The sequence below is a fragment of the Alligator mississippiensis genome, chromosome 14 (genome assembly GCF_030867095.1).
Source record: "Alligator mississippiensis isolate rAllMis1 chromosome 14, rAllMis1, whole genome shotgun sequence".
In the NCBI taxonomy this organism is placed as follows: Eukaryota; Metazoa; Chordata; order Crocodylia; family Alligatoridae; genus Alligator; species Alligator mississippiensis.
In genome coordinates this window covers 34,077,142-34,098,425 of record NC_081837.1, presented here as the reverse complement: position 1 = coordinate 34,098,425, position 21,284 = coordinate 34,077,142, and the positions used below count along the sequence as shown (strand labels likewise).

Sequence of the window (21,284 nt, the reverse complement as noted above, 5' to 3'; positions counted from 1 at the left end):
TAAAAAAGAAAAAAGCACTTGTACCACCACTTTGTAATGTCAAGTACTCCTACGGATGCCCAGAGTGTAGTGGCATGTCTGACTGTTTTCCCTAAGGGTTTATCTGTAGATATAGGGAGCACTTCAGACAAAAGAGCCTTGTTAAATGCTACAATTTTTTTAGCTTCCTTGAGTTTGAACCCTTCCAAATAAGCAGTATCAGTAAGCTTTCTGTTTGTAGAAATAGACATGACAGGTCACAGAGATTTTTTTGGGGGGGTCAAGCAGCATAGCGGTGTAGAAATCTGGGTTTGGGCACCATGAGTATGGGAGGCATCAGCCCTGTGTCGGGTAAAGAATATTTTCAACACATGACTTGCCTGTACCTGATCACGCAGTGCTACAGTGGATAACCTGGGGGAGGCTGCTGTATGCAGTCTGTGCAGTACCCAGCTGCAGGTTCACAAGCCCCGGGCATATTCCCTGTACTTTTGAACAAAAATACTCCATCTCCAAAAGGAGCTGGAGTGATTCATCCCATGGAGGTGCGTGTTGTAAAATCCCAGGTCTGCACTGTCCATGGAAACTGTTCAGTAATGAATGCCTATACTAGAGTTTGATTGTGCCATGTCCTCTCTTGTTAAAAGCCCCCCATAAATGAGTCACCTTTATCATGCCTAAACACAGTCTTTGTTGCCCCTCTGTTTCTAGGGGAGCTAACACCACCATCTTCTTCACCACCTACCTGAATGGCTCCTGCAGTAAGTATTCCCTGATTTAATTCAGAATCATATGGCACTTGAGAGTCTTAACCTCCTGGTCTGTGTGAGCCTATAGACTCAAAAGAATCTTCCTTCAGTTTCATATCCTGTTAAGATCTTAAGAAACCTTCAGTTGTTCCTCACTGGTTCATTTATTCAAGGAGCAAAGAACAGCTCTGAATTACCCTGAACAAAAATGCTCCTGAGACTGTAATGGCTAATCTGTGTCTACAGTATGTCATTTGGAAACCTGGATTTCAGCGTCCCTTTCCTGTCAGGCTCTGTGTGCAAAGTGATTTAACCTGTAATTCAAATAATCATTTAGAAATCTCAGTTTCGTCTAAACTGAGCTCTTTCATAGGCCAGAACATCCAGAGAACTGTGCAGGGTGATGGAAAGCAGTGTGACACGAAACTGATATAATGCAAGCACCCTTGTGAAACAGTTTAAAGAGAAACAGGTCAGATATGGAGGAGTAGGTGAGGGAAAAATTTGGAGCAAACAGTGCTCCTGGGACTGCATTTGGGTCTTCAGCTGAGGAGAGATGCATGTTTACTGGACCTTCAGTGGTGGATGGATGGATGTTTAGGTGTTATAACTTGCCTTCTAGAGACCTGCTTGCTGCCAGCCTGAGATTTGATTGGCCTGGAGGCAAAGCTAGCTTGTCACAGGCTGCAATGCAGAAGTTCAGTGTGTCTGGTTTTAAATAGAGCACATCTGCTATGAGTTTCCACAAGACCAGTGGGCATTGGAACTCCTGCCATCCAGCAGGCTTAGATGGCTCTGGCAATGCAAGGAATGAGTCCTGCTAGTAACAGGTGCCAGGATGAAAATGTGTGCTCCAGAGCAGACATTGGAGTTTAGTGCTGCAGGATGTGGCTCTATCCTGAGGGTGGAAGTGGGAAGGGTGGTATGTGTGACAGTGTGTACACTGGTCTGTGTAAGAGGACTCATCACTTCCCTGCCTTGGTCTCAGTTTGGAACTGCAGCACCTTGATCCTTTTGTTCTCAGCTACTATGTTAATTCATGATTCCTTCTTCTTAAGAAGCTGACCTCGGGTTACTGGAGCTGAAGAAAACATCTGATTTTGGCAAGGTTTTCAAAACCATTGGAACAAGGATCTACTCCTTCGGGCTGGGGGGCCGCTTCCTCTTTGCTTCTGTGATGACAGAGAAGGTATGAGGGTCTTTTCTTCTTCTTGCTGGCTCTTGCAGCAGGAGCCCTCTGTGGTGTTGGGAGGCCATGAGCCATTCTGTAGGTGTGGCTGTACAAGAACAAGGCTGAGCCTTACAGAGCTGGAAAGAGGCAGGACTATAATGGAGTACATGGTTTTCTAATTGCTTGCCCCATTCCAGCACCCCGTCATGTTACAGGGATGTATTTTTCCTCCATCTTCTCTTCTTCTTGCCTTTGTGGTATATCTTGGATACTGATGCAGAGGAACTAATATACAGTGAAGTGGTGCTGCTGTCGCCAGTGGTTTATAAGCAATATCCTTTCCTTCCAGGGTGGTACAAGGAGGATTCATGTCTCGCTTGACCAAGGCGAGACCTGGAATATGGCCCAGCTACCCTCGGTGGGCCAGGAGCAGTTCTACTCCATCCTGGCAGCTAACGATGATATGGTCTTTATGCATGTGGATGAGCGTGGAGGTAAGGGCTACAGAGGAGAGCAGAGTGGGCTGTGCTAGGTTTTGGTAAAATAGCACATCTCTTGACCCCAGCACTCTTTCCTGCCATGGCAGGGAGTCAGACTTGATGATCTGCTCAGGTCCCTTCTGACCCGACCAACTATGAAACTGTGTCAAACAGGAGGGGATTGTCGTGTGAAGGCTGTGGTGTTCTGAGCAGAGATTTACCACCTGTAGAGGCCTAAGCATTCCAAGTCTGGATCACACCTCAAACCCACATCTAAGCTTTAAAGTACAGAAGCAATCAGATGACCTAACTCCTACCCTGCCCCCCAGCTGACCCTTCTGCTTCACCCAACCATTGTGTCTTCCATGGAAGACGCTCGCCTTTGGGGTAGACTGATAACAGTGTCTCTGCAACTCCACATTGCATAATCAGTTTGCAGAGTCCAAGAGCTCAGGAGAATGTGGTGTGTCTTGGAAAAGGTATTCAAGCCCCCTTGTGTGTAGGCTGCTAATTTCTTGCTATGTACCTTAAGTCTCTTACTCTGGAAACATCAGCCTCATATCTGTGCTGTATCATTCAGCACAGTACTTCTACATTGGAAACTGCTCTGTGAATCCTGCCATTGTGAATTTGGTTGTTTTTGAGGAAGAGTTTTTTTTTTTTTTTTTTCTCTACATCATCTTATGGCCTTGGAGAATGGGAGAGTGATGGAAATACAGGTGCCCTTTGGTTTAAATTCCACAGTGCAGTCTAGCAGCAACCAAAGCAGTCCAGCTAGATCACAAATCAACTTTTGGAGTTGCTGATGCAGTCAAGGTGTTTTGCTGGAAAACAGGACTCTTCTGACAGAGGGGCAGAATTAAGGTTGCAGAGGTCACCTTAATTTTGAATTTCTGGTCTTTCTTTCTACTGCTTGTGAGGCATTCTGAGAAGCATGCTATTATCTGTTGCTGTTACAGTGCTAAGGCTTGCCAAATCATGTAGCTGTGTGCCCACCCATTCTCACATCAGGAGGAGCGCTCCAGGGGCTAGAAGCCTGTTTCCCTCTCTGTCTTTCCTGTGCAGCACTGTCCTCCCTGCCACGCAGCCACATACATCAGGGCAAGTTGCTTAGCTGTTGCACGTGAAATGTTTCAATTTCACCTCAAAACCAATCCCCAGAAAACTGCTTGAGGGCAGCTGGAAAAATAAATTGCAGTCCAGCCCCGAAAGCTTGAAATGAACATAATCTCAACTCCCTACCACTGTATGGTGCCCAGACTTGCCAGGAAAATCTGTCCCTGGCTCTCAAGCATATCAGAGAAAGCCTGCTGAGTTGCTTTGGGTATGGCAAAACTAGAGAAGTAGGGATCAGTGTTGGGTCTTTGGCAGGGCCTTTTATTATGAGGACTTCTCAAAGGCACAATTGCATTTGTACAGTGTTAGTATCTGAATGCCCCATAACCTTAACAGATTTACCCTCACACACCCCTGGGAGGGAGGGCAGTGCTCTTCCCATTGACCAGATGAGGGAGTGAGGTCATGGGACTGATTTGTCCACAGGCCTCGCATGCATGGCCTTGGGCATGTCCAACATTGACCCCAGGTCTTGGGGTTCCGCAGCTGGCACCCTTCCTACTGAGCTATCCTGCTTTGTAACACATTGTCCACAACAGCCTGCAGCAATAGCAAAGTCCCTAGTTCCTGACACTCCCTTCCACCTGAATGTTGCAGCTTGGGGACCAGCTCATGCCTCCTGACAGCGAAACTGTGTCCCAAACCCCTCCCCAGTCTTTCAGATTCCTGGAGACCCCACGGATCAGAAGGCTGGATCCACATGTCCTGTCCTCCCTGAAATGATGGGTCAGGGACTGGCTTGTCTCTGGAGCATGGAGACTTTAGGCTGGGTGTGACTGGAAACTGCCCAGGCTTCCTACTAGCCTTGGTCACGGTGGTTACTGTAGGAGTGCAGGACTGTGGGTGTTCCATCAGGCTGCCTCTCTTCCTGAACCGCGTGCTGCATGTCTTGTAGAGACTGGCTATGGCACAATCTATACCTCAGACGATCGGGGCATCGTGTATTCCAAGTCCCTCGAGCGGCATCTCTACACAACCACTGGAGGGGAAACAGACTTCATCAACGTGACCTCACTGCGTGGCATCTACATCACCAGCGTGCTCTCGGAGGGTGAGTGTATGCGACTTCTGTCTGGAGCGGGACAGGCTGCAGCAGAGCACTGCAAGCCAGGAAAGAACTTGGGATGGAAGCAGAGCTGTCCCCGTGAGCTAGCTTAGAGGCAAAGCCTGTTCCTTCAACACCTGCAAAACCTTGCAGAGACCCTGGCAGACTCTCGGGCTACTGAGGTCCAGGAAAGTCAGGGCTCGTCTCATGGCTCGGGTCCCTCGTGTTTGCCTGGATTTGCCAGAACCCACCATACTTGGGTGGACTGCTCAAGGATGACCCCTTGTGTCTGGCTTCTATTACTGGATGCATTTTGCAGCTCCTGTTGGCTTCTGGAGTCAGTGGGAGGGCCCTGGTCCTGTTCATGAGGAAAGCAGTAATTAGCACCCTCAGCTCCAAGACTGTTTTCTTGCCCCTTGCTCTGCTTTTCCAGTGGGGCTGATATCTTACCAAAACATCTTTCCCCTTCAACCTGGGCATAAACCAACCTATGCACCATGCATGCAGCATTGGCACTCATGGCACTATGCAGCTACAGTTTGGATAGCTGCTGTCTGCCCCCATGGGGCAGTGCAGGCATGAGACAGAGCTCAGAGGAGACACCATGAGAGGAATTCTATCCCCCTTTTGCCTCGAGATGGCAGTTTGCTAGCTGCCAGAGTGATGTTCCTAGGCACTTGCATGCAGGTTGCAATTCTCTTACCTCTGCACTGTGAGCACGAGTGTGTGCATGTAGGTTGAGCATGTGCAGTAGGCGACGCAGTGGCTGGGCAGCCACATGGCTACGTATGTACCTGTTCTGGATGTGCATGTGTGTGTATAAGTAACAGCAGTGTGGTTAGTCAGAAGCTTACAACTGACAGATTCTAGATGCCAGAGAAGTGTCAGCCCGTGCTTTGTCCCCAATAACTGAATAATTAGGCATTTGCCCAGGAGACAAGGGTTCTAGGCTTCTTTTGCCCTGAGGAGTTTGGTTTTACAGCACAATGCTCCAGCCACCATGCCACAAGTCTGACATTATCCAGACCTCTCTCCCACCCCTGCACAGCTAAGAGAGGAAGATGCGTGGAGTCAGGAAGAAAAGAGTTAAGGGTGTGCAACTCAGTGAGATGCTTCCTGGCATGGATAAGAGAAGGCCCTGGGTTCTAGCCTGGACCCTTTCTCCCAGTAGAGCAAAAACTGCGCTGCTCTCCATCCATTTAATCCAGTGCAGCAGAGGGGCTGGACCCGATGATCTCACAAGGTCCCTTCCAGCCTTAAACATCTGTGAATGGCTATTAAATGCAAGGGGGGCTAGTGGCTCAGCTAAATGCAGGAGGGTTCTCCCCTCCCCCTGCTCCCTCCCCCCACAACTTTCTCCTGGACACAGATACGTGCATGTGTGCTTTGCTGTAGCATATAAACACGTTTATTTATTCATGGTGCAGGGGGAAGTGCCCCAAACAGCCAGAAACATGGCTAGAAAACTCCTGTTTAGAGGCACAAAGGGAAACAGAATCCCACTGCGCGTGTGCGTGTGATCACATTGGCAGCTGAAATGCCGCCTTTATGCAAAAAGGGAGGAAATAGCAGCCATGCAAGGTAACATGATGAACAGATGGTGTAACTGCTCCACCAAGACCCATTGTGCCTTGTAAAGTTGAGCACTGAGGGGCATGAGCTGACTTTAATAATAACAACACTTGAAATGTGGATGCTGGTGTTTTGGGTGAGGGTAGTTCTTCATCTGTGCTATCTCCTGGCCAGCCTGAAGGGATAATTTCTGGAGCTTTGTAAAAGTCCATTGTTGAGCTGTTACAGTGCACAAGTTTTCGGAGTCCTGCTTTAGGCTGAAAGTCCTTAATTGGGTCTGTCTCAGAGTAGCAGTTATGACTGGAGAGACAGAATCAGCGTGGGGGAGCAGGAACACTCTGGGCCTGGGAAAACGGCACAGCAGAAATAAATGTATCAGCTGCGAGTGAGAGCTCAGCTGTGCCTTCTGCAACACCCAGGCTGTCTGCGTATTTCAAGGGGGTGGTGTGCCTGCTGGACAGATGTCTGGTGGAAGCTGCGTAGGAGTTAGGCATGTGGCATATAGTCTTGACCGTCTCATCCCAGCTGCACCTTTCTTCCCTCAGACAATTCCATCCAGTCAGTGATCACGTTTGATCGTGGCGGCGAGTGGGTGCCCCTGCGGAAGCCTCAGAACACCACCTGCGACTCCACTGCAAAGAACAAAGAGGAGGTTGGTCCTTCCAAGATCTCTGCCAGCCAGTAGGGGTGATCTTGCTAATCATGAGGTAGGGGAGAAATTCTGTCCAGCTCGGACTCAGAGCTGGCACTGGCCACATCCCCACTGCAGACAGCAGCAGCTAAGCTGGGGAGCAGACTATCGGCTAGTGGCAGACCTGGAGCGGAGAGTGCTGTGCAAAACAAGTCTGGCTGCCTCAGGCAGGTGGCATCTAGTACTCCACTTCTGCTGACTTTATACTGTGCTGCTGCCCGTGGTGTAGATGTATGTCAGCTGATGAGATTTTGGCTTCGCCTTTGAAGACCAGGATGGCTCTTCTCAAAGAGTTCAAAGGACTTGTTCCTTTGTCAGAGTAGGAGCCTAGCGTTAGACCTAGATGTGACAAATAGAAATTCAGAAAAATGTCCGTTCAGTTTATTCTCATTCCACCAGACAGATGTGTTGCCAGATTAAGATAACGAGTAAAGTTAGCAAAGGTTTGGAATATGTAATCATCCTGGCGTCTTTGGGTGGGGGCTGCCTTTCCTATGTATGCAGGCTGTCTAGCCTGATTGGGCATTAGTGAGAATAGCAGTAGCAGGAAAAGGCATAGAGTTACCCCCAGAGCCTACCTCTGCTCCAGGAAGGAAAATGTGCACAAATATGGTGATCTGGTCACTGTTCACTTGCAAGGTGTTAGTACACTGGTCCCTGGCTCTGCCTTAGTTGAATGGTTCCAGCATGGGAGCAAAGCTGTGCTGAGCCTCTGATCCAAGGGGACTGGTCGCAGAGCTCTGCTGGTTGGAATGTGCTGGGGAGAGGCTGCCTTGTGTGTTGTGTGGCCCCCTACACTGGATTCTCTCCTGTTTTTGTATACAGTGCAGCCTTCACATCCACGCTTCCTACAGTATCTCCCAGAAACTGAATGTGCCCATGGTACCGCTCTCTGAACCAAATGCTGTTGGCATAATCATCGCTCATGGTAATGAATTGCATGGGAAGGGGAAGTGGGAGGGCAAGTGCCACTGGGATTGTGTGGGCAAGGAGGAGGGAGCTTGCTTGCCAGCCAGAGGCCCAAAAGATGGGGTCTGCAGCAGGCTCACCCTTTTGGAAAGTTGCTCATTCTTATAGAGTGTGGTTGGAGGGGGAGAAGAAATGCATTGCATCCTGCTCCATGGGGAGTGACCTTTCATATCTTGATGTGGGTGCTGTGTCACAGGCAGCGTGGGAGATGCCATCTCCGTGGTGAGCCCGGACGTTTACATATCGGATGACGGGGGCTATACCTGGGCCCGCATGCTGGAGGGACCCCATCACTATGCCATCCTGGACTCTGGGGGCATCATCGTTGCCATTGAGCATAGCAGCCAGCCGATCAATGTGATTAAGTATGCATGAGCTCCACGCTGCTACAGTTCTTGGGGGAGAGGGTGGCTGGAAGGGGAGGAGGAGAAGAGGATTGGGTGGGGAGGGGAACCCTCTGGTTCCTGAAAGCCCTGACAAGCTGTAAGGACAGTTCTGTCCGTGCTGCTTGAATCTGAAGGAGACATTGGGTCATCTTGGTCTTCCTGCTACCCCTCCCACACTGCAGTGTTTAAAGGAAACTCAGTTCTTCTAGAGCAGTGTTTCCCAATGTTTTCTTACCATGGCCCAGCAGGAGCGGGACGAGGCGCACACAGCCAGCTGCCTCCCTCCCGAGGCTCCCCCGCCACCCAGCTTTAACCCCAAAAGCTCAGCTGTGACCCCAAAAGCCGCTCTCTCAGGCAGACAGATGGGGGTGCAAGCCAGGGGCTTGTGCCATGACCCGGCAGCCAACCCACCGCAGGCCCAGTACCAGGCCGTGACCCCGTGGTTGGGAACCTTTGTTCTAGAGCAGTGACTCTCAACCAGTGTGCCATGTCACCCTGGGGTGCTGTGAGATTGTGTGAAGGGTGCCATGAGGTATGAGGAAGTAAGGGAGGTATTAGGAGATAAGCAGATAAACTAAACAGAAAAGCCTAGGCACGGGCTTGTCCCTGCCTGGATGATCCCCTGCCCCCGCTGCCAGGCTGCTCTGCAAGGGAGTGAGCACTGTAATCTGTAAATATTTTTTTGAGACTGGGTGCCACTCAATTCACAAGAGTCATAGAGGAGGGCTCAAGTCTGGTGAGGGGTGCCTCAAATCAAGAAAGGTTGAGAACCACTGGTCTAGAGCAATCAAGGTTATTGAGATGGGGAGGCAACCTCTTCTTCTGGATAGAGGTTCATTTGTTGCTAGTCTCTGCCTTGTTGCTAGTATTCTTCTGAGCACTTACAGCAGTAGGTCCTGTCTGCAAGCCAAGTGATGTGTGGCCCATGTACTCCGTCATGTCTCAGCCTCTGAACGCAGCGTGGGGGTCACAGAAGGTTGCGTCAGGCCTCTCTGACTTGCTGCTCTCTTGTAGGAGGTTGTATGAACTCCTTGATAATTTTGGTTCCTTATTGTAAGTCTTGTCTGCCTAGGTTCTCCACAGATGAAGGGCAATGCTGGTACAAGTACACATTCTCCAAGGAGCCCATCTTCTTCACTGGACTAGCATCTGAACCAGGAGCCAAGTCTATGAATGTCAGTGTCTGGGGCTTCAGAGGGAGCTTCCTGTCTCGCAAATGGGTCTCCTATACCATTGATTTCGCTGACCTCCTTGTCAGGAGCTGTGAGTTTCTCTTGCCTCCTTCCTTTCCATGCAGGGAGACAGGTGCTGAAGGGCTGCCTGCTTCTGAGGGGCAAAGTGGAGGAACTGAGCTGAATGTGAATGGGTGGGGAATGACCAAAAGGGGCCAAGGAATATGATATGGGGATTTCAGCAGGGAACATCTTAAGCTGCTGTGCAACGACTGTGCTTCCTGAGCAGACTGGGTGCACGAGGGAGACCAATTCTGTATACACCCCCAGTCAATCCACTGCAGACAGAAGCATTCTGGATGTCCCTGCTTATTCATTTATTTAGTGAACACAAATCCATGAAGCCAAGAAATAGCCTCCTTGTTAGCTGATGTCCCCGCTGGGTTCTGCAAAGGCCATTTCAGGGGCAGGGCAAGGCAGGCACCGAGTGTGTGCAGCCAGATCAGTGCTTCTGAACCACAGCTGCTCTGAATGGTTCTGGTTGTATCTATCCATCCAGCACAAACCCCTGCAGATGACAACACAGCATGAGCTGGCATGCAGCTGGCTGCCTAAACCTGCAGGTGGCTAGAGCCCACCTCTGGAGTTGACACTGGGACCTAGAGAGGACAGTGTCAGCAGAAGCCAGTCCACTGCTGCTTGGTTTAGTACAGGGGTGGGCAATTATTTGGGCTGGAGGGCCACTCAGGGGGTTTTGGTGAGTTGTTGCAGGCTGGGTCAGCACCCCCACCCTGCAACAACTCACTAAAACTCCCTAAGTTGAAGGTCACACTTCGCTCTCTCTCCCCTCATCCTGCCCAAAACTGTAGCACACCCCAATTCCCACCCTGACCCAGAACATGCCAGCTGCATCTGCAACTTACAGCAGCACCCATCCTGCATGCCGGAAGCAGCCCTGGGCATATGCCAGCATCAGCTGTGGATGTGGCCAGCAGGTTCTGGGTGGGGATCAGGTCACCCACCCGGGTCCGTAGCTGTCACTGCTGTTCTAGCACTGGGGGGTAAGCAGTCCCACCCTCCCACCCAGTGTGAGGGGAAACAGCCCCGCCTGCCCAGATCCGGCCCACAGGCTATATTTTGCCCATCCCAGTTTAAAAACAGACCATGTGTTCTCCACAGCCCCAAGCCATCTCCCACCCTTCTGCAGGTGTCATAGGCCCCAGAACTCCCAACCCAGCAGCAAATGCCTTGAAGGCTGTTGTGGAGCACTTCCCCCATTACTCACCACCTCAGTCCTCAGCTCTGGCTTATGGTGGCATACTTGATCAGAGATTTGGGGTACTTCTTCCTGGTGATTATAGAACAGGGTTCTGGGCAAGCCATGTGGTGACTTTCGCAGAGCCTGTAACTATTTGGGATACTCACTGAGGCTGTGGAGTATCTGTTTAGGCTTAACATGGAGAGTCTGTGCTGACAGGCTTCTAGGGTCATCCTAGGCACTTGGTTGCCCGTCTGAAGAGGAGCTTTCTCTGTTCAGTGCGGCAATACTTGTCTTTGCAAGTGCTTGTGCTCATTCTCACTCCCTGCGTGATGGCAGCAACGTGCCCCATGGCATGGAAGCAATCTGCAACAGAGCTGCAATTGGAAAGCTGAAGCTCTTAGTTTCTAATGCCTCCCTTGGTCCATCCTTTAGATCATCAAGCTTCCCCTGGGGGGTGAGAGGATGCCCCCGCAGGCTCCTGGAGGGGCAATATTGTCTAGGAGTGTACTGAGTGGGAACTGTACATGGTGGGGGGAAGCATTCTTCAGATAGGTCAGGCAGGGTTTTTCAGTGCCATGCACATTTGTTCCCATCAGCACTGGGTAGAACAGGGGGTATAGAGAGTGGCCCTGATATCACCTGTGACAGGGCACAGCCTGCTGCATCATGCCAGCTGGTAAGATTTTGGGCTGAAGTGAATATTTGTCCCCTGGTTTGGGCATGTGAGCCCCCCGCTCTTAAGTAGGCAGCAGTTGTTTCTCTGCTGTTAGCTAGGGCCATTACACGCAGCATAGCTGACAAGAATCTGGAGTCTAATGACTTCCTCTCTCCCAGGTGAGGACAAGGATTACACCATTTGGCTAGCTCACTCCAGCAACCCCACTAACCCCACTGATGGCTGCATCCTGGGTTACAAAGAGGAATACCGGCGGCTCCGCAAGTCATCGGTCTGTCAGAACGGCCGGGACTACATGGTGACCAAGCAGCCATCAGTCTGTCTCTGCACGCTGGAAGACTTCCTCTGGTACGGTCAAGCATTTTTTCCCCCCTCTTGTCTCACGTGGCAAGGGTGAGTGCCCCACAGGGGTCTAGAACAGTTGCACGGGGGCAGATCTCTGTTGTATGGAGGGGACTGTAATGCTGCCATTTCTAGGTATGTGTGGTGCAGGCTTTGGCCCCTAGACTGGGATCTAGTGGTGCTATTGCCTGTGCACAGGATCTAGATTCCCTTGCTGGTTCAGAGTTTAGGATTGCTCATGGCAGTGAAGAATTTGTCCATAAAGTCAGGGGTCATCCACAGAGGGTCATGGTCTGAGGAGTGCTCAGCTTCTTGGACAGCACCATGAGCCATATATTAGGAGCAATGCAAATCAGGAATAAGACTTGGGGGCTGCTTGGGGGATTCTTTAGCTTGACCCCCAGCACAGACCTTGCTGGCCAGGTTTATGCCACCCAATTCCATTTTGTCTGAGAGGCTCCCTGGGATTGCATGTAGCAACATGCCAGGCTAGAAGAGATGGGTCACGCTCTGCCTCAAGCAGTCTCTGATGCTTTGCTCTCCTTTGCCTTTCTGCTGCCTCTCATGCTGCAGTGATTTCGGCTACTTCCGCCCAGAAAACCAGTCCAACTGCGTGGAGCAACCGGAGCTGAAGGGCCACGACCTGGAGTTCTGCCTCTACGGGAGGCGGGAGCTGCTGAAGACCAGTGGGTAACGTGTCTTTTTATAACCCTTGATCCTTGAGTGAATCCAGGTGCTCAGCCAGTGCTGCACCCAGGGCTGCTGGCATGTGGCACCGTTGTTGCAGGGAAGGCTGAAGTGAAAGGTGGTGGGTGGGCTTGGGAATGAGTGACAAAGAAGCTGTTGTCATGGCAGCATTCCCTAGTGGGTAGGGCAGCATTGGGGTCCAGGAGGCCTGGCTTCTATTCTAGGCTCTGCCACCAATGCCCATTGGCATCTTTACGCACCTTTTCCCCCACTGCCCTGAAAGTTGGGATGGTGCTTGCTCTTCTGGATGCAGGGCACATGTTACTGGAGCATGCCAGAGTGAGCCCTTTCTTCTGCTGGATGTCAACATGCCATGGCCCAGGCCACTGAGCAGCCTGTGTTGCTTTGGCAGGAGCCAGCAGCAGCACTGTACTGGGAGGCTAAGAACTCTGTTTCCAGGAGGCCGTGGCTCTCAGACACCCCTGCAGGATGCAGTGGGTGTGCCCCAGTTCGTGGATCGAGATTAGAAAGCAGCATGACTGTGCATGTGGTTTACAGCTCCCAGCCCAGTGGGGGTTATTGTGCCCACATGTGGCCGGGCAGTCCCTAGCCTCTCCTGGGCAGCTTCCCACTGTGCTTCGGGTTTTCAGAAGTTTTCTTTGAAATTCCAGGTATCGTAAAATACCAGGAGACAAATGTGATGGTGGACAGAGCCCACCACGGGAGGTGACTGACCTGAAGAGAAAATGCACAAGCAACTTTTTGAGCCCCAGCCAGCTGGTAGGTGATCAACCCAGGCCTGGAGAAAACAGGGGGTGGGAGGTATGTTACCAAATCCAGGCTGGAAACCTCAGGATCCTGACATTGCTGCTTTTAAAATAGGTCCCTTTGCCCTGCTGTCAAAGACTCCCTCGCCCACCCGACTGTCCTGTGCTAGACCAAGTGAGGGACACTCACTGAGAAGCCTTTGCCCTCGCCACGTGGGGTCAGATCCTGTGGCACTGCCTTCCCTTTAAATAGAATTGCCAAACATACTGTTCCATGCTGCTTCAAGGGGAGCAAGTGCATTGTTTCTCCAATTACCTTTCCCAATTCCACCTAGATGTAACTTGTAAAACTACTCAAGCCTTGGTCTGCACTTTGGAGCAGCTGTCATGTTTGACCCTTGAAGTGGTTGTACTGCCATACAAGATACTGACCAAGTAATTTCTGTTGCACAGTGCTTTTTGCTCCTTGGCACTGGAAGAGTCTCAAGTGAATGCCAGTAATTGGTTTAAATTGCACGTTATGTGACTATAGCAATGTTTCCTTTTCTCTCCCTGCAGTCAGCCTCTTCCAGCTCCACACCCATCATTCTGGCTGTTATAGGTGTGATTCTCATCGCGATTGTAGCTGGAGTCGTCATCATTAAGAAATATGTCTGCGGGGGCAGGTGAGGCTTGCAGAGGTCTTGGGTGCAGTTAAGCTGGGAGATGCATTAGATGGTGAGAACCCCTGGCTTAGCCATCTCACTCCACCTCATTCACGTACAGGAAGGCTTGGAGACGACTCCTAAATCAATTGGTTTCAGCTTTGTTAGAGGATCTGTGATCCCTGTAGGTAATGATGGCAGTTGCTAACTGTTCCACTATATAAGAAGACTTGTAAGGGCTATAAGTTTTCACTCAAGGTGATCTCACTAAACCAGCTGTGAGCTCTAAGCCAACCATCTGGAGATCATGCTCTGGTCTTTCTGGGCTGCCATAGGGCCTTGTTGTTTCCTGTCTGGCCCCTCAAGCCACATGGTCCTGACCAAGATGAGGTGGATTGAGTGTTGACTCAGTACAGTAATGTCCAGCTAGCATCTCAAGTCTCTTTGTGCCTTAGTGATGTTGAGGCTGCCAAGAAAAATATCTGTACTTTACCACTTAGCACTGAAGCTGGAAGCCAGGCCTAGCTTTTGATCCTGAATGGGCCAAACTTCAATGGATCAGATGTAACAAGGGGAATAGGGCAGTCTAGGAGATCAGAGCCAGGTGTGTGAGGGAATGTTACTAGAGCAAGTCTGAAAAGGTGGGGAAAGTCCTGTGTGATACACAGCTCTCTTGTTCTGATTCCTGGAAAGGGAAGAGAATGGTCAGATTAGTTGAGATGCAGTTGGCTTCCTCCTGCATGAGAGCAAGTTCCCAGGTTGGATGGGACCCCTTGGAGTTCTCCATCTCTTGTAGAACTGCAATGCAGGGCAAAGGGGAACCGGCATTTTTCCAGAGAAGGCTGTTGCATTGTCTGAAGTCTCCCTCTGCTGCATGGGCCTGTAAAGCAGTGCAGTGACCTGCTAGGGGGAGTCCTCTGCTTACCTTCATAGCCAGCACGTTAATGCCAGTGTTGCCACAGCCATGTTTGCATTATCTCATTAGTTTCTCCAGGCTAAATTGGTTCAGACTTGGGTTGGTACCTGGATGGAAGGCTCCTAATTGGATTACAAGTGCTGCAAGAGGTGGTGATGGTGATGCTCTTCCCTCAGAGGCTTCCCGTGTTGTGCTGCCACCAAACGCACCAGGTGCTGGGCAGTGCTTGTCCTCTGAGATACAAATGCTGAGGTGTGGGCTGCCTGTGGTGGTTAGAAACTCCTTGATATCTTCAGTAATCCTCCACAATTCTTCAGACACTCCTGGGGTTTCAGTGGCGTACAGATGCCTTTGCTTCCTGTCTCACTTGATCAAGCTCTGTTGAACAGTATTGTGAAACAGGTGCTGCATTTCCCTGCTGGCTGCAGTGTTTCCTCTGATAAGGGCCCTAGGACAATGACTCTCAAACGTTTTAGACTGAAAGCTCCTCTTGTTAGACTGAATGCCTTTGGAGAATGCCAGCTGTCAGCTTTCACTCCTTTCTTGACTATGGAAAAGTACTAGAGCAATTCTTCTGTTGGAGATAACTCAGAAAGACCACAACCGATCAGACACTCTGGACTCCTATTTAAAATCTCTAGATTTATCTTGTGAATCACACAGATGTTTGCACGCTTAATGGGGCTGATAGGGTGGCCCCTCGCAACACTCTTAAGAGGATCTTGTGGCATCACAGGGTGCCACAGCAACCTGGTAAAATATCACTGACCTAAAACCTTGCCAGCAGAACTGCTCTGAGATCCTCTTCCCAGAGAAGAAGTGTCCTACGCTAACATGTCCCATGCCGGTGTGTCTGATTTCCTCCCAGGTTCCTGGTTCACCGCTATTCTGTCCTGCAGCAGCATGCAGATGCAAATGGCGTGGAAGGGGTAGATACTCTGGACTCGGTCACCTCAGCTAATAAAAGCGGTTACCATGATGACTCCGACGAGGTAGGTGATTAGTGGGTGATGCAGAGACAGCAGTGTCTAAGCATCCTCAGTACTCTGTGTCTGATTGAATCTGCAGGCTATTGGGAAATCAGGGCTTGGATTGGATGTGGGCATATTGCTTCTTGGGAGAGTGGAAATAAGATTCACGGTGGTGGAAGGGTCTGCTCCCCAGCATAGATGCAGGATTCAGTGCTCCTAACCATCCTGTCAGATTCCCATCCAGCCTTTTCTCACAAACCTACAGGGAAGGGATAAGTATAACTCTCCTTAGTACCTTGTTCCAGCATTGCCCTGCTATTCTTACTATGAGGAAACTTCTTCTGGGGGTTGATCTAAATCTTCTCTGCTGCAGTTTAAACACATTGCTTCATATCATACCCTCTGTGGATTGAAAATGATGTGTCTTCAAAAAAAAAACAACAACCCCCCTCTTAATTTCTCTATGTTGCAGAGGGGACTGAATCTCCAACACAGTTTACCAGTGCTCCTTCCTTTGAACTGCCCAGTAAAACCAGTATCCCCATTGGAGGCAAATGGTGTAGTCCCAAGTACTTAAACCATCCCTCTTTTCCCAAGATGTCATCCCCATGTGGTGCTCCAGTATCTCCCCAACACTGTGAGCCAGGGATGCTCTATAGCTAACCAAGCAAAAGACAGGGGGCATTCAGGTGTTTGCTGCTACTGACCAGCTTGTAAAGCCCCTTTTCCCACCTGCAGATTGGCCGAGGGAACCTAGGATCTGAATGGTGTAGTGATAAGGTCATGGACATCTCTTTAGCCTATTGGAAACACAGTTGATCTTAATTCTCTTGGCAGGAGTTGGACCCTGACTCAGAAGCATTGGTTTCTTAATGTTCTGTATCTAGATGCTCATATAAAAAAAACTCAGCTTTCAATAAGCTGTTCAGAGCTGTGTGAAACTAGTCTGTTCCTGCTGGTTTCCTTGCCCACAAGGAGAGCAGAGGCTAAGTCCTGCCTGAATCCTGCAAACTGAACTTCACCCTGTGGGGTGGTGACTACAGGGAGTAGAGGGGAATGTCGTCCTACTCATCCTCCTTGTAAATGAGGCTGCCCTCTGGACCACAAGGCTATGACCTGACCCTCAATGAAGGACAGATCTTCTGTGATGGTCTCCACTCACCAGTCCCAATCACCATCCCAGTTGGCACCTTCAGTTCAGTGCTAACCCCCACCTGCCCCACTTTTTGCCTTCTTGGGGAGGGAGGGGGGCATGCTTCAGTGCTTGGAGGAGAGTGGTGCTGGCCTGGGATTACAGAAAGGCAGGGAAGTCCCTTGTCCTATGGTCTTTGCCCTGCTGTGTCAATGTGTGCTCTCTTCTCAGGACCTCCTGGAGTAGCAGCGCATCGGCTGTCACCGGCACTGGGACAAATGGGTTCGGACTCTGCCTCGGATCTGCAGAACAGCAAAGCCGCCTACAGACCACGCTCCTCTGCGACGGCTGCCTCTCCCATTTCTGAGGGACATCACCGTCCCATTGCTTCCATAGAGACTGTCCAAACGCAACAAAGCTGCAGGCCTGTCAGAGGGGGTTGGGGGGAACTGCTGCAGGGACCCAAGTGGCTCTGAATCGGGGCTGGGAAGATTTTAATTTAACTTTATTTTAATGACTTTTTTTCATCCTGTGGAAAAAATTGTTTGTTTTTTTTTTTGTTTTATTTTGTTTTTAAGGAAAACAAATCTGCTGGTGACAGGAGCATTGTGCTCTGTGCTTGGTATTCCTAGGTGCATTTCTCCCTGCTGCAGGGAGAAATCTCGTAACTCCATTTTAACCTCTCAGACTGATCTCTGCCATGGCATGTTCCTTGCTGACACTGCAGCATTTGGAGCCCAGGCTGACCCCAGCGGTTGTCAGGACCTCAGACAGCTTAGCCAGTCCCTGTGGGACCCTGGGAAACTGGGGGGTTGCTCTTTATTTAATCTTGAGAGACTTGCCTAGCCAAAAGCAGTGTGGGAGTGGGGTGGAAAGCTGAAGTGATACAAGGTTGGGAGCACTTGCTGCAGGTGGCCATATGGCTCCAAAGATCCAGGCTGTGAAAATGTTGTCTGCAAGTACTCGCTCGGGGCAAATTGGAGTAGGAAGAGAGAGGTGGCTTTTTTTTTTTTTTTTTTAGTTCTAGGAATAAATGCAGCAGAAAGCTCCATCCAAGCAAACCTCCCATGCTTGTTTTTCTGCTCTTAGGGTGGTGGGAATTGTCTGTTCCAGGTGGATTTGCTGTAAGAGGAAGTGTGCACATGCAGCACTATTGCTGGGGGTAAGAGTCCCCATCTTTGTTTCGTGGGGGCAAGTCACAAAAGACAGACCCCTTTTTTGTTTCTACCATGAATTATTATTTTTTCCTTTCCAAAGCAATATGAGATCAGCTGCTTGTTCACTCTGCAGAGCTGCTGTTTGAAGTGGTCATGATTGGCAGCTTGCAGGCACTCTGGTTAATGTGCGTGGGATCTTGCTGCCTCCCTTTCCTATTGCCGTTCCGTTTGGAGGTGCTGATGCCCCAGCAGCGGGCATTTCTGCTTGGCTGACTGCACTATGCAATGCATGTGTCCTTCTCAGAAAGCCCCATGTCCTCGGCATCTGACACCCCTTGGTTATTTGTGTCAAGCCAGAAGTTGGAATGGGCTTTAAGGAGGGCTTCTTGCTAAAGGGAAACTGTGATAACTTCATATTTATCATTAAAAGGGAATGATCAGGAATACCAGCCTGATGTCACTAGTATCTCTGATCTTCATACCTGACTTCTGCTGGGGGGTGGGGGCAAAAAGGGTAGGAGGGTGCTTTAATGGGGCTGTCACTTGACTCCTGCATTGGTGAGCTATACCTTAGGTGCTAATGCAAAGAATGAGGTTCATGAGACTCTAAAGCACTTCTGTTTAAAATGAGGTTGATTTTTGAAAATGAATTCATATGTATGGCATTTTCCATCCCCTCATTCATTCAGCAGCTTCCCCTTGAGTTAACAAGGGTTTTCCCCTGCTGAGTGAGTTTGAGAGGCATCCATAGTCCTGAAGTTTATTGTTATTTTGTTATACTGGAGTTTTTCCTTTACGAACTTGCAGAAAAGGCCACAGCTTTCTTGTGGCCACTAGAAGGTGCCATTTCTCTTGGTATAACTGGGTGGTTCCCTCTAAAGCAGTGGAGTGGGGTTTTTTTTTGAGGGGTAGGGCAGTGTTTCCCAACCAGTGTACCATGGCATAAAAGTGAGCCATCAGAAATGACAAAGTGTGCTGCAGAATTTTGCCATGACAATGAGCTACAATAGGTATGAGGATGGGGAATGCCTTAACAGGTGTGCTGCAGAAATTTTTTATTAATGTAAGTGTGCCTTGGGCTGGAAAAGGTTGGGAAACGCTGGGGTAGGGGATTGCTTCATGCAAGGTGGATAATCTTTATCTAGCTAATGCCAGGGGTTGCTCAGTGACTAGAAGGCAGATTTGACAGTGGAAGCAGCCTGGTGTGTATTGTAGTAGAGCAGATGAAAGAGTCACCTGGAGAACTTGGTTTAGAAAATCTTACAGTTTAAGACTGAACTGGGTTTTTGGAGGTGCTTTTCTCTTTCCTTTAGACTAACTAACTGCTAGCTCTGTGCAGCTGGACAAAACTGGCAGTGGTAGCCACCTGCTGACAAAGAAAGATGGAAAGAGGCCCCCCACACGCAGCCACGATTTAACCAAAAAACTGTTGCTCTTGGGATGATAAATTTCCTGCAGACGCTCACTGCCTAGGCATCTGGGGCAGAGTCAGACTTCCCCACCTCGCCAATGACTCTGGGCACAACTGCCTGCGATGTCAAAGCAGGTTCCACGCCGATGAACTGGGGTGGCCTGATCAGACCCATGGCTACTTTATTTGTGTTCTTTAGATGAAGCCCTTTTGACTGCTTGTCTTTGCATAGGCTGCAGAAGAAGCTGGTAAATGTTGAAACTTTCACCCAACCCCCTCCCCTCCTCCTTGTCCTCCCCACCCTGCCTTAACATGCCTATAGGGGCCAGACACTGGCTGATGGAGTTGAGCTCATTCTTCCTCTGAGGAAGCCTGTGCACCAAAGGGCTTACCACCAGCCCAGCAGAAAGGCAGTTGCCTTCCAGCAGGCAGTGGTGCGTCTCCCCAAGTCCCTGTGCCATGCAACAGCAGCCTGCTATCTCTCTGAGCAGCGCATGCCCGTTGGGCTGCATCTGTCCCCTTGCCAGTAGGTTGTTCCCCCAGGGCTGTCAAGGGGACACAGTCATTGCATGTGCTTATGAAGCATCATCCCACTATTGCCTTCGGCTCATCAGCATGCCTGCAAGGCAGATCAATACAAGGACTCTTCTCCAGGAGCCCTGCCAGTTAGAAGTAACCACGTAATTAAAAGCCATAGCCCTTTCACTCCCATATGGTATCTCCACAAGGTCCAGCCCATGGCAAGGTCCAGGGGAATGGAACGGAGATGTGTGTAGAGTTCTGTAAATAAACCTGGATGTGTTATAACTTTGTACTGGTATTTTTCTGTATATTTGCAATATTTGGGTTAGAAATAAAAGCACCATTGACTTTGTGTTATCTCCGCTGTAAGCTGCATTACTATTCATGAGCCGGGGAGCTGGCTTGGCTTAGATCCCTGTAAAATGTCACCTCTTGCACGGTGTTGATGCCCAGGGACCTGACTTCAGCTTTGGGCCACTGTAGAAATATGACCTAGAAATAAATATCACCTGGAGCCAGGAGTAGCTTCTTGGGTCCATGTGGTGTACTAGAACTGTGCTTCTACTTGACTTTAGCCAGCCTTATGGACATGGATGTTGAACAGTGCTGCCAGTTTTGAAAACAACTCCATCAGGAAAAGCTCACAAAGTCTCCCGCTATTGCTAGGTAGACCCAGCATCATCACTGTCCTGTCTAGAAAATCATTGAGAATTACACCATGAGAACAAATAGGATATTGTCACTTGATAAACTCAGCCTATTGAAAACCTTGTGCTACCCCCTGCAAACACCCTTATGTGATCCTGAGAAGTTCTCTAGAGATGAAGTGATACATGTGAAAATAGGGGTGTATTTAGTAGCTGTGTTGATCTGAGACAAAAAAAAAATGCAAACCTCTACAGCTCTTGGTTCAGGGATATGATACCTTTTATTAGACCAACTAAGAAATCGCAAAAAAAAAAATCTTTCTGCAGTCTTTCAGGCTTGTACGCCCTTCATCAGGCTCAGGAAAAATTAAAGATGGTAAAAAGTCCCCGGAGGTAGGAAATAAACTTTTTTGTGTACAGAGGAAGCTGAAGATGGAGGTCTGTCCCTCTGGGTCCATGAGAGAGTTACTCTGTTGCGCGGGTCAGGCAGGATTCCTTCCCTGGAGGTGTCGGATGGCAAGCAGGGAGGTGTAGAAATCTTTCTTGTTCAGCAATGAAGTTTAAAATCCAAAATCGGGTAAAATTCAGCATCTTCCATGTTTCAAGGATGTATTTTGTAGCTGTATTGGTCTAAGACAAAAAGAAATGAAAAAATCGAGAACTCTTGGTTCAGAGATATGATACCTTTTATTAGACCAACTAAAAAATCGCAAAAAAAATTACCTTTTTCTGCAAGCTTTTGGGCTCACAAACCCAGAGGGACAGACCTCCATCTTCAGCTCCCGCTGTGCAAAAATGAAGTTTATTTCCTACCTATGGGGA

At 49.5% G+C, this 21,284-nt stretch overlaps 1 protein-coding gene across 2 annotated transcripts in view; it reads left to right on the top strand.

The window, feature by feature from the left end:
- The window catches only part of SORT1 (sortilin 1), a 40,399-nt gene extending 20,227 nt beyond the window's left edge, over positions 1-20,172 (top strand). Inside the window, exons 7-20 of one of the 2 annotated variants that reach the window (XM_019492519.2) lie at positions 691-740; positions 1,790-1,917; positions 2,249-2,393; positions 4,390-4,545; positions 6,657-6,763; positions 7,628-7,730; positions 7,968-8,136; positions 9,230-9,420; positions 11,425-11,614; positions 12,182-12,298; positions 12,967-13,075; positions 13,621-13,727; positions 15,491-15,614; positions 16,957-20,172. In XM_019492519.2, coding sequence (XP_019348064.1) covers positions 691-740; positions 1,790-1,917; positions 2,249-2,393; positions 4,390-4,545; positions 6,657-6,763; positions 7,628-7,730; positions 7,968-8,136; positions 9,230-9,420; positions 11,425-11,614; positions 12,182-12,298; positions 12,967-13,075; positions 13,621-13,727; positions 15,491-15,614; positions 16,957-16,971 — 1,711 coding nt within the window. In that variant the 3' untranslated portion in view covers positions 16,972-20,172. Of the gene's footprint in view, positions 1-690; positions 741-1,786; positions 1,918-2,248; positions 2,394-4,389; positions 4,546-6,656; positions 6,764-7,627; positions 7,731-7,967; positions 8,137-9,229; positions 9,421-11,424; positions 11,615-12,181; positions 12,299-12,966; positions 13,076-13,620; positions 13,728-15,490; positions 15,615-16,956 lie in introns of both variants that reach the window. The other variant, XM_019492518.2, reaches the window with a different exon arrangement.
- Positions 20,173-21,284: the final 1,112 nt, after the last annotated feature.